The sequence below is a fragment of the Oreochromis aureus genome, linkage group 4 (genome assembly GCF_013358895.1).
Source record: "Oreochromis aureus strain Israel breed Guangdong linkage group 4, ZZ_aureus, whole genome shotgun sequence".
NCBI classification, from domain to species: Eukaryota; Metazoa; Chordata; class Actinopteri; order Cichliformes; family Cichlidae; genus Oreochromis; species Oreochromis aureus.
In genome coordinates this window covers 9,363,304-9,376,093 of record NC_052945.1, presented here as the reverse complement: position 1 = coordinate 9,376,093, position 12,790 = coordinate 9,363,304, and the positions used below count along the sequence as shown (strand labels likewise).

At 38.1% G+C, this 12,790-nt stretch overlaps 1 protein-coding gene across 2 annotated transcripts; it reads left to right on the top strand.

Annotated features, from left to right (window-relative positions):
• Positions 1–97: 97 nt before the first annotated feature.
• On the top strand, positions 98–12,303 carry stat3 (signal transducer and activator of transcription 3 (acute-phase response factor)). 2 transcript variants are annotated; one of them, XM_031729894.2, is made up of 24 exons: positions 98–329; positions 2,791–2,940; positions 3,267–3,510; positions 3,603–3,695; positions 3,789–3,870; positions 3,974–4,074; positions 4,668–4,819; positions 5,052–5,210; positions 5,402–5,494; positions 5,655–5,714; positions 5,826–5,855; positions 5,952–6,045; positions 6,131–6,178; positions 6,355–6,438; positions 6,947–7,045; positions 7,190–7,325; positions 7,422–7,474; positions 7,567–7,661; positions 8,017–8,156; positions 8,247–8,468; positions 8,617–8,659; positions 10,040–10,099; positions 10,939–11,036; positions 11,278–12,303. In XM_031729894.2, exons 2-24 carry the CDS (start codon positions 2,813–2,815, stop codon positions 11,316–11,318), a joined length of 2,355 nt encoding a protein of 784 aa, XP_031585754.1. In that variant the 5' UTR covers positions 98–329; positions 2,791–2,812; the 3' UTR covers positions 11,319–12,303. The 2 variants fall into 2 exon arrangements, with proteins under 2 accessions (XP_031585754.1, XP_031585755.1); XM_031729895.2 differs by lacking the exon at positions 10,040–10,099.
• The last annotated feature ends 487 nt before the right edge of the window (positions 12,304–12,790 follow it).

The window sequence follows — 12,790 nt, the reverse complement described above, 5'->3', positions numbered from 1 at the left end:
TATAAGCTGCATTGTGATTGGCGACAGCAGAGTTGCAGACCACTATTGGCGGCTGGAAATGTCAGTAAAATAGTTTAAGGAGTTTGGCTGGCTGGAAAGTCTGCAATGTAGGGGATGGGTTGACTGATAGATCCGTACTTGCGACGAAGAAGCGTTTCTCGTGTTGGGAAGAGAATATAAAGACTTACGGGGTTTTTTCGAGCGCTTTCCGTCGTTTTTGTGGGTAAAATCTTTACGAAAGTTGCCACTGACCGTTATCGTCAGTGTGTTTTATGAGAAGGGTTACTGTTTTGGCGGAGAAACTTTCTAAATAAGTGGCATCGAGCCAGGTAAGCAAATATAAATCGACTTCTGCTTTTGGTGTAAATTCTATATTTTTAACGTAATGTTAATGCACGTCTACTTCTAATATCGATAACGCTGCTGGGGTACACTTGCAGTACTTTATAGGTTCTTAGTTATTCACGTTGGAGAAACCCCCTCTGCTCACAGTGATACATCATTTATTAAAGTGGTAATAACGTTTTTAAGTGTGTTACAGTTCTGCTCGTTTCTTGTAAAATGTATATTACAGACGTAATATTTAAGAGTTTTTGTGTTTGTGTGCTCTATTTTACTCGTCTACTCTCTAACGCCTCGTTTAATAATGGCAGTACATCTGATATGCTTTAAAAAGGGAAGGTGGGCTTTAACGGGATGCCCCTTTGGACCGAGGAAAATTCAGTTCAGTCCTTTCTGTTTTCTTTAAGCTGTCACGCCCATCACCATGCCATCAGTTGGACAGCACACCCACTACCTAGCCTTATGATTCAAGGCTTGCATTCAATAAATTAGGCTTTACTTGGGGACAGTGAGTTAGCAGATTATTAACTTTTGGCGAGTTTTGAATATGGACGCACATCATAATCAATCAGTATTTTTATTTATTTATTTTTGCCTAATAACACATGTAGTTGTACTATTGTTTTCATCCACTGCCAGTGAAGGTTGACATGCTTACTGTTTCTCGTTGTTGTCTCAAGGAAGTGCTTCCTTGAATATCATAGGTATGAGTTTTAATGAATGGCACTTTGCTTTACCGTTTGTGCCACCTACTTCCGAGCATAGGGCAGTGGACAAGCTGGGTAGACAGGTTTATTTATGATAACTAATTCTGAGTTGTGGATTTTAATTTGAGAGCTTTAGATTTAGTTTTTAAAGCTCAGACATTGATAGAGGTGTGAAAAGAAAAGGAACACAAAATGTGTGAGACCTAAGCAAAATTTCTAAGTTATGCAACCAACAGGTGGGTTGTTTAGACTTTATGGATTCCTTTCATCTGACATAAACAAGCTGCTGTTCTAAAGTTACTCTTGATTAAAAATACAACACAACTATTTCTGTAACAGTACACGTATAATTCTGCAGAGATCTCACAGAAGGGCTTAGTAAGTGTCAGAATAGTCCAGCCATTTCAGGAGAAACGGGATAAGTAGCTTACACAATAAACGTACAACTGCGCCTAAGGGTCATGGAGAACACTTGAAATACTGTTTTGTTTTTTAATTGAGCTGATAATGACTTGGCTATTCTTTGATTTGATTCTCCCAGGGTTTTTACATGCCCAGAAATCTACACCATGCATGAATGCATCTTTTTCATATGTTGTGGAAAGAGGAACATGGGTCTATGGGAATATGGGACAGTTAGTTATGTGGCTTCACTGCTTAAAATAGCCACGCAATATTAGTGAGGGTTAGTGAGGGTATTAGTGGTTTTGTTTTTTGGGGTTTTTTACCGAAACTAGTGGCTTGCCTTGAACACTGATTTCAGTGAATGTTGGAAAATCCACTTTCTGTTGGTGTTTTAAAATGATGCTTTTGAGAAGGCATTATGTTACTTTGCACTCACCTCCATGTGTATGAATATGGAGCCTACATAGCGTTGATTTGAATAATGCTAATACCTAGACAGATGGAAATTCAGGTCCGTGTTTTAACCTATTCAGATATGAACAGCACTATTTCAGTGGTATGCTTTCTGTCAGCAGAAGAAAATCTTTACATTTGGAAACAGAAAGTGAAGTTTTGTTTTTTGTCAAGTACATTTCTGTGTCAGCAGATACCAAGCATGAAAGCTTTGTTAAACGTCTCTGCCTATATTTTAAGTTGAACTTTAAGTGTATTAGAGAACACAGTATACACATTCAGTGGAAGGATGTTACTGCAACACTATCCAACATGTTATGTAAGGATTAAACAAAGGAAATGGCTTCCTTTTGGATTTATTGAATGTCTGGTTATTGTTAGTGTACAGTAGAAAATTCTTCAGGGAATGGTGTACCCTTTAGGTGAAAACATGAGAAGGCTAGCAGAACATCTCAAGTGGATCTGATGGAAAAGTTATAGTTACATAACCTAGATAAGAGTTATATCTGATATCAGGTTATTGAAAATAAATGAAAGACTATTACTCAAATTGCAAAGTACAGAAAGTGCAGTGAGATACCTTCGAGGCAAAGTTACCACCAAAGATCATTAACTCCTGTCTGCTCAGGGAGTCGACAGCTGTTCATGTTGGCCTAAATTTCTTGGTGGAGGCGTAGTGTTTCAGTGAACAGGAAGTGACTGTACTGAATAGGAAGCCTCTCATGGGCCTGTCATCGTTTTCAGAGAAAACTTGATATTTAGCTATTTCCCTACAGTTAGTTTTACTGATTCTATCAGGAACTGTGGCAGTATGTATTATCAGTTTGTATTTTCATAGAATTTTTGCAGAATTTATGTTGTCTCACTCATATTTTTTATGTAGGCCAAAGGAGGTGAGTGTCAAGATGGCCCAGTGGAACCAGTTACAGCAGCTGGAGACCAGGTACCTGGAGCAACTCTACCACTTGTACAGTGACAGCTTCCCCATGGAGTTACGACAGTTTCTTGCGCCTTGGATTGAGAGTCAAGACTGGTAAGAAATAATTACATTTCTAGGCTCTGTTGTGAAATTACATTTTAATTCATGTAATTTTCTCTCCCTTTGGATTTGGAGATGGCCACTCATTATGACTTCCAAAATGTTTTTTGGCTTTAACATTTTTTTTTAATTTATTCATTATCACCCTCTTCTTTCCTTATAACACCACCACAGGAATCAGAGTACTCTGATACAATGTGTCAGTGTGCTTGTTAACCCGAGTACTCATTTTTGTGGCAAATGGGGATGATTTTGACCTTAATGTATGAGGAAAAATTAGAAATGAGCACATACTGATCACTTTACCTGTCGTTTACAAGGGCTTACGCTGCCAATAAGGAGTCACATGCTACACTGGTGTTCCACAACCTCTTGGGAGAAATAGATCAGCAGTACAGCCGTTTCCTGCAGGAGAACAATGTGCTCTACCAGCATAACCTACGCAGGATTAAACAGCATCTGCAGAGCAAGTACTTGGAGAAACCGATGGATATTGCTCGCATTGTTGCTCGCTGTTTGTGGGAAGAACAGAGGCTGCTGCAGACTGCCACCTCTGCTACACAGGTTGATACAGCAATATTGACCTAGCTTCAGACTTTATGATGTATAAAGTTAGTACAATGGCTCTACGTAGTATATCTTTTATTCTCTTGCAGGATGGCCAGGCAGCCCATCCCACTGGAACAGTAGTGACAGAGAAGCAGCAGATACTGGAGCACAATCTTCAAGACATCAGGAAGCGGGTGCAGGTTAGTTCCCATTAAAGAGTCACTTACTGTATATTTACGTAATTGGTCTTTCTTGGCATAAATGTATATACGTTATCACCCATTTCTCCACAGGATATGGAACAGAAGATGAAAATGCTTGAAAACTTGCAAGATGACTTTGATTTCAATTACAAGACCCTAAAAAGCCAAGGAGGTATAATTATCTTACTATATTTTTAATGTAACTTTCTTAGCTGTGCCGCGTGTATTAACAGCTAAAAGTTAATTTAATGGTGACCTGTTCACCTTCTTTCCAGAGTTGTCCCAGGATCTAAATGGAAATAGCCAGGCAGCTGCAACGAGGCAGAAGATGGCCCAGCTCGAGCAGATGCTGAGCGCCCTGGATCAGCTCAGGAGGGTGGGTTTTTAAACTTGATTGATTTTAAGCATGTATTATATCAAGTGCTTTAGGTAACATCTAGAAAACAAGGATATTCAAAACACATTATAATGCCTTATAAATGTAAACCTTTGTATTTGTACATTTCAGGGCGTGCAAAAATGTATAAAGAGGCATTTTAGGAAGTAATTAGATCGAAATGAAACAACACCTTTGGACTTACGCTGGCACACCCAGTTTAAGTTTGCTAGCTAGCACAAAAAGCGATAGATGTGGCATTGCATCTGTGAAACCAAATGTCCCTTAGTTTTGCATGCTGCACATATGTTGACCATTAAATTTTGCTAGACAGCAGTGTACTGCACAAGCAACTCCTGCTAGTTACATTCATCAATGGTGAAAATAGAAATTTGGCTAAAAAATGATAAATGCAAGATTGATAAACATCAAAATGTTTAGCTGAATGATAGTAAAGAATAATCTTAGTCTTAAACCTGAATATTAACACAGTCATTGTTTGAATCTTTAACAGTGGTACAAAGTTTGGACCACAGATGGATTATAGCTCTTTATGCCAATGTTTAATGTGTGCTGTGTTTGCTTTGTTATAGCAAATTGTTACGGAGATGGGAGGCTTGCTGACTGCCATGGACTACGTACAGAAGAATCTGACAGATGAAGAACTGGCTGACTGGAAGAGGAGACAGCAGATTGCTTGTATTGGAGGCCCTCCAAACATCTGTCTCGATCGCCTTGAAACTTGGTAAACAGTTCTGAGAACTTACCCTTTTTTTTTTCAATAAAAAAAGACTTAAAATTGGAAACTGGTACAGAGATTAATCATTGACTGTTTATTATTAGATATGTTCACAGTAGGTTTCGCATCATAAATGAATGATTCTGGCCAAGTGACTGTGGACTTTGGTCTCTGCTCTTCTTACTCCCTTCATATAGACATGTGTCTGATTTGCACTTTGTATTATTATTTTAATCAGGATTACGTCCTTGGCTGAGTCCCAGCTCCAAATTCGTCAGCAAATCAAGAAGCTGGAAGAGCTTCAACAGAAGGTGTCCTACAAAGGAGACCCCATCATTCAGCACCGGCCCGCACTTGAGGAGAAAATTGTGGACTTGTTCAGAAACCTAATGAAGAGGTACATTTGATGTTTATCTACTTATACAGATTTTTGTCTTAACTCGATCTGCATGGATTTAAGTCCATAGTCTCTCACAGTTTTTATATTGTAAATGTGAAATTTCAGAAAAATGTAAAATTACTGCTTAGGGGACTTACACCTTTAACACTGCTCATCATGTATTGATGTGATGCTTTTCTGCGTCATAGTGCTTTTGTGGTTGAAAGACAGCCTTGCATGCCCATGCATCCGGACAGACCTCTGGTTATCAAAACAGGCGTGCAGTTCACAAATAAAGTCAGGTGAGATTCAGGATTACAACACCAGATTGTACATTTTTACACTTGGGATTATACATTTTATTGAAACATTTTTTGTGTCCTGCATAACGGGAAGTGTAACAGTCATTTTAATGAGTGAATGAATTTGTTCTGTCTTGTCTCTTTTCTCAAATTTTTAAAGGTTACTGGTAAAGTTTCCTGAGCTCAACTACCAGCTGAAAATTAAAGTTTGCATTGATAAGTGAGTTTATTTATATATTTTTATCATCCAACATTTCTGTTAAGTTTTGACCACTAGGATAGAAAGACAAAACAAATTTACTGCTTTACTCATTGCATCTCTATTTTTCAGGGAATCTGGTGATGTGGCTGCAATTCGAGGGTAAGACTTTGAGAACAAACTTTCAAACCTCAGAGCATTTAATGTGTAGTATTTTAGAAAAGGTTCTTACTTCATGCTCTACTATGATTTTATCAGATCACGAAAGTTTAACATCCTCGGTACTAACACAAAAGTTATGAACATGGAGGAGTCCAACAATGGTAGCCTGTCAGCAGAGTTTAAACACTTGGTGAGTCAAACGTCTTACCGGTTGAAAGCTATGAAGTAATCTGATAAAGGCCTTCTGTGGAACACTGACTTCCTGTTTGTTGCAGACCCTGCGAGAACAAAGGTGTGGTAATGGTGGACGGACCAATAGCGATGTAAGTTCTACTTCTTGTTGGACTTGTGTAATGTAGTGAACAAAGTGCTCGTTTCAGAATCTTAGCTGTATTTAGCATGTGAAAAATTCTGCTTTACCTGTAATTAACAGTCCTCTTTATCTTGTATACATATAGTTTTATAAAGAAATTTAAGTAGGTTGTTTTTTGTTTTCTAGGCCTCTCTGATTGTCACTGAGGAACTGCATCTTATCACATTTGAAACAGAGGTCTATCACCAGGGCCTGAAGATAGATCTGGAGGTGAGTACTGCCACTGTGTTTCATGAAATGGAACATATTTCTGCTTTCACTATTAACCCAAGCAACACTAATAATCAACAAAATTCAAAACACTCCCAAACCATAATGCAGTTTTGTTATATGACACCCAATACAAAGTCAGTCACCAGACAAGTTAGTCATTTATGAAGTCGTCCGCCTCCAGTCACCTTCATCAACCCAGCTTCTACAGGGACTGATTCTGAAAACACAAAATTTCTTCTGTTTGCCCTTTTTCTGACCTGCCCACAGTTAATGGCAGGGTCACTGGCACTGAAAATTTGCGCTGATTTTGATTTCTTAGAGAATCATATTATTTGAATTTGCAGATACTTTAACAATGCGTTAATTCTAATTTAAAATTAACTTTCAAGTCTTTTTTTTTTTTTTAAATGAAAAAATGAGAAAATATATGAGAAACAACATAATGTATAAATAACATTTGAATGATGGGTGTTGTTTTTTTGTTACACACACCATGTTTTTGCAGACCCATTCCCTGCCTGTGGTAGTTATATCAAACATCTGCCAGATGCCAAATGCCTGGGCTTCAATCCTGTGGTACAACATGCTCACTAACCACCCAAAGGTAAGACAGCACCCTCTGGTGGAAAGGGACTAAACTCTGCATGAGGTGGATCATGGATGGTGGATGAGTTGAAGATCTGTTTGAGTAGAAAGTAGAAAATGTGTATATTTTCAAAACATTTTGCTTTGGGGGTTCTTTGCACAGAACGTGAACTTCTTCACCAAACCTCCAGTGGGGACATGGGACCAGGTGGCTGAGGTGTTGAGCTGGCAGTTCTCTTCCACCACCAAGAGAGGCCTGACCATTGAACAGCTCACCACATTGGCTGAGAAATTACTAGGTTAGATGACAAGCCCTAAAATATCCAAGACTGTTTAGTTTTTCATGATTCTTTATATTAATTTGATCTGATTTAAATCCTTAATTATCTATATAGGACCATGTGTCAACTACTCTGGATGCCAAATCACCTGGGCCAAGTTCTGTAAGGTACTACAACAAATGGCACTAAATTGTTCAGCGTTATTGTTAGTGATATTTTATTGTTTTGTATGAGTTATTTTTTTTCTTCCACTTCACAGGAAAACATGGCAGGCAAAGGCTTCTCCTTCTGGGTGTGGCTTGACAACATTATTGACCTGGTGAAAAAGTACATTCTTGCATTGTGGAATGAAGGGTGAGAGGTCATGCTTTGTTTACAGTCAAGCCTTCCTTTCATATTAGAACATTTTTTGACATGGAGGAGACTTTCTTTAAGCTGTTAAGCCTGAACCATGAAATAATTATCAGAAAATTCAAAATGTTTGATACTGAAGTGTGTAATTTAACCTTATGACACATTTAAACAAAAATATTAATTATAAATTAGTGCATACATGTTTTAATTGGTATCTTTTTTTTTTAATATAGCTGGTGTTTTTGTGCAATAAAGGTTTTTCTGACAAAAAGAAATCTGAAAAAGTCTTGTTTTAAATATGACACACTTGGTGTTACAGGGTTAAGAGTATTTTCATTTCTTCATATGTCTACAGGTATATCATGGGTTTTATCAGTAAGGAGAGGGAGAGGGCTATTCTGAGTCCAAAACCTCCCGGTACCTTTCTGCTGCGCTTCAGCGAGAGCAGCAAGGAGGGGGGCATCACCTTTACATGGGTAGAGAAAGACATCAGTGGTGAGTATTTCAGAACTTCATGCTGTTTTCATGGTCATTTTTTCATGTGCTCTTTTTGCTGTGATGCTGAACTTTCTTGTGTTTATATAGGAAAGACCCAGATCCAGTCAGTGGAGCCTTACACCAAGCAGCAGCTCAACAGCATGTCGTTTGCTGACATCATCATGGGCTACAAGATTATGGATGCCACCAACATCCTGGTTTCACCTCTTGTCTACCTATATCCTGATATTCCCAAAGAGGAAGCCTTTGGGAAATACTGCAGGCCAGAAGCAGCTCCTGAAGCCGAGATGGGAGGAGACTCAACGAGCAGTAAGTTACTGCCTTGTTCTTCAAAGTCTTTATTTAGTTAAAAAGAAAGTCAAACATATTGCTCAGTATGTTTATAACAACATTGAGAGTGTTTTTTTTCATTTGTTTTGTTTTTAATAGTGCTCATCAATTTTTTTTCCCCTAACAGCTATTCAGCCTTATTTGAAGACAAAGTTTATCTGCGTTACCCCGTAAGTATCTTCCACTCCCTTCTTCTGTATCTCAGAGTGATAATATTTACAGGATGGCCGCATGCCAAACAGTGACCACCACTTATATTAGTTCTTAGTGCTTCCTGTTAATGTTTTCTTTTGTGAAGACTGAGTGTTCCTGATTAAGATACAAACTTCAGACTGTTTCATGTGGCAAATGTTACCAAATGTTCAGGAAAAAAAACAACATAGAGGTTTTAAGGAGTAAGGAATAATCATAATGTTCAGAAAAAGGGTTGTGAACCCAGGTGTGTGTAGATTCTGTAAGGAACTGGCTTAGACTGACTTTGTACATGGGCCATCTGGCTGTGTATTCACTGAGCACATGTGAAAGTAATTTATTTTCATTTTCAACATGCGAATAGCCATGTCTCACGCTTTCTGTACGCCATTATCTGACTCACTGGCCATTTCCAAATATTTAGTATGGATTTTTCTCTTATCATACATAGGGATGGGTACCAAAATATGGTATTAAATGGGCACCAGTGCTGAGCGTAAAGTATCAATAACCTTTAATGTTGTCAGTTCTTCTCACTGGAGAGATTATCATGTATTGTAGTCCCTAGCGAGAAGAAAGTTCTCTTCCTTGGAATCTATAAATGAAGGGCAGGGGCAGCCCCAGAACTGTGCACACACACCCACAGATAGAGTATTAGTGATGGGGGTGGGAAATTTAAGCATTCATTTTCACTAGAATTGATATGGAAAGTGCTCATTACCGCAAGTACAAGAAAGCAGATATGCCAATACATCAGCGGCAAAGAGTTCACATATAGAGTTCATTATAACTCAGTATAGAATAATGGAGAAGTTGTAAAAAGTAACCACAACCCAGCTAACTGTGTAATCATAGATTTGTTGATTAATATTAATCTCAAATGGTTAGGGGTTAGAGCTTTCGCTTCAAAGGGGTGTCCACTGTACTGATAACAGTGGGGCAAAATCTAAACAATACCCATCCCTAATCACAACTGAAACTGCTGTTTATTAGACCATATTTAGACCGCAAAATATACATTAAAGTCTTAAGGATGAACAAAAGGAAGCACAAAGCAGCATTTTAAACTTCTAAATTTTTACTTCTACCAGTTAGCAGAGAAAAAACATGAATGGAATTCCCATTTTAGAATATTCAGTATTCACGATTAATATTTATTGACAATTATCAAATCTCTCCTGAATGTCTGAGATGAGCACAAAATGAGAAAGGCAGAGGAGTGGGACGTTAGCTGCAGGTGAGTTTTATAGAGTGAGATCGACTGACACGAGGGGAATGTAGAAACAGGTCATCCGCCTTGTATGCTAGTAGGTTTGATGGTGAGGTTTGCTCAGTGAGATCCTGACCTGTCTCCGTAGGTGTCCCTCCGTCTTCATGGACTTGCCGGACAGTGAGCTGCTTGGGAACGGATTCCCAGGGTAGGCCACTCGGGGGGAGTTGGCATGTAGGGCTGTGTGTGCATTTTGTCACTTTGTGTGTTTGATGGGTAGTAATTTCACCTACATAATTCCTATTTTGAGTCCAACATACAGGCATTGTTCCTAATACAAAAGTAGCTCCCTGCCTTTCATCAGTCTTTCACTTATTTCACCCCCTACTCTTGTTTCCTGCAGGCATTTCTTCATCATTCCTCATCCACATTGCTTTGTAGGGCTTAAACGGTCCGAATTAGATGTCATAATAGTTTGAGTGACAAGTGATTCAAATAATATAAAAAAGTAAAACATTCAAAATCAATTCCATAATAAAGTGGACAAGGCAGAAGCCATGTGAGTTTGGTGGGAGAAAAAAGACAAAAAAGGGGACTTTCTTTTCTGAAGCCTTAACAAAAGACTGTGGTGGCCTGTTCGATCCACTTAGTCCTCTGTACTAACCAGTTGTTGATTGAAGTGTAGTTGCAATTAACATCCATTCAATTTTCCTTCTGTTCAGTTGAGCACACTACTGCCTGATTTAAAGCAAAAAAACCCAAACCAAAACATTAAACATCCTTTGGATTTATTGACCTATGCTGTTCTTTTGCAACGATTGTGTGCACAGACCAATGTTAAATCATCTGCCAGAGTGTGATGAGACAGAAGGACATTTGTTTATCAAAGCAGAATCACAGCTCCTTTTTTTAAAACTTCTGATAGCTGCATCACATTTCCTCATCACTTTTCTTACCACAGATAGTATTTCATATTTGATTTGTATAGCCATTGCCAGGCATAATACTTAATATTATACTCTTTATTCTGTTGTTTGTTTTTCACAGCACAAACTCTGGAAACACCAGTGACCTGTTCCCCATGTCACCCCGGACCCTTGACTCCCTGATGCACAACGAAGCTGAAGCTACTCCAGGGCATATGGGTGAGTCTACTTACACACACACGCACACGTATTTGTACATTTCCAGGGCTTTACCTTCTCACCCCAACACTTATTTATCTTTACAACCACGTGTCAGACCCTTTGAAAGGACTTGGACTTCCCAAAATGTCCTTATGTTCAAAAGATGTTCTTACTATAAGACCTAATCTTTAAGCATAAATGTACTTCATTTGGCTGAAATATTAATTGCTTTATTTTTGTTTATTTATTTAATCTGCAGATTCACTCACTTTGGAAATGGATGTAGCATCGCCTATGTGAAAAGAATCATCAAGTACTTCAGTCACTTCCTTCTTTGCTGGGTTTCATATTATGTTAGAGAATTTCTTGATTTCTATTTCCCTCCACACATAGTGTGCCTGTACAGTTTGTTTCTTTTTCTATGTAAAAATTTCTCACTTTCACACAATATTGAGGTAGTTGATCTTGGAAGGTTTTCTTTTGAAACAGAATCGGCACTTACTCTTTTTTTAATGGTTCTCCTTATAATTAATAGATATTTTTTTCTTTTTTTTCAATTACATTAAACATTTAAGCATGAGTTATGGGTTGTTTACTTTTTGAATAGCTATGAATAATGTCTTCTTTTATTTGAATGACAAAATGTAGTGAGAGTAATTGTTGTATAAGCTAAGCTTTTTCAGTGTCCCTGCCAAACGCAGCATGGTGTTGTTGTTTCACCCTGTCTTGGTTGTATAAAACGGTTTCTGTTTCATTACGCTTTTTACACAAATTGGAATATTTCTTGTATTTGTTTCAACCAATCAAGGTGTGTAAAGAGACAAGAAATTTCTGGCAATTGTGAAATTATTTTCACGTAAAGTTCTTTTCTCCTTTAGCATTGTGAGAAGTTCTGAAATGCAGCTTTTGTCAGCTCACGGTTTGAAATGTTTCATTTTAATATTGTACAATTTAAGCCACATGTTTCTTTGTCTTTTAATGAAGGCACCTATTAATGGTGCCAGAAAGACTAGCACAAGCAGCGATCCCTCTGTAAACCTTCACATGATTTTGCTTTGTGTAACTGTGTGATATTTTGGTGTCAGACCACAGGGTGCAATGTGTGGTGGGGTCATTCAGTATTTGGCATGTTATTTTTAGTGGAATAGACAACTCAAAACCGAGCCTGTTATTGCCACAGTGTAAATCTGCTGTCAGTTTGGCAGTTTATCAGCAAGAGTTACTGAATGAGAAAACGGCATTGTGCTCAAAATGTAAATAAACCATTTTAATGAATTACTCCTCAGCCAGTAGTGTTGTTTGTTGTGTTTGAAGGAGGAATGCCAGTAAAACAGCCTACGCTGAAATATAAATGAGTGTAAGTTGTCCACAGTTGCTTCATAGTTCATGGAAAGCTCCTTCATTTCATTAAAGCACCATCTTAATTGCATAAGACTAATTGAGGAAGCCAGTAACAATGGATGGTGTCACTACCCTATATTTACAGACAGGTGTTTAATATCCTGGAGAAGTGCTGCAGGTATCTCTGTAGCTGATATATTTATGCTTAACCTTCGCCAACTCCTTTTTACACATCACACACCTGCCTGAACTAAAATAACACTTACACTTGAGAAGTCCACACAGTTATTGTGCCAAATATGAAGCACTTGGCACTTTGTCCTTGCTGAAACATCAGAGGTTTTCTGAAAAAGATCATAAAGAAAGGTTAGTGCTAAAAACAGTCAAGTAATATAACCACAGACTTGGGAGGGAAAAGGATACTTTTCACT

What these genes read in the sequence shown, in the direction of transcription:
- stat3 (XM_031729894.2), top strand. Translation starts at nt 2,813, where the DNA reads ATGGCCCAGTGGAACCAGTTACAGCAGCTGGAGACCAGGTACCTGGAG. An exon ending in CCTGGGCCAAGTTCTGTAAG is followed by an intron (nt 7,475 to 7,566) that starts GTACTACAACAA and finishes TCCACTTCACAG; the next exon opens with GAAAACATGGCAGGCAAAGG. An exon ending in CTTGCATTGTGGAATGAAGG is followed by an intron (nt 7,662 to 8,016) that starts GTGAGAGGTCAT and finishes ATATGTCTACAG; the next exon opens with GTATATCATGGGTTTTATCA.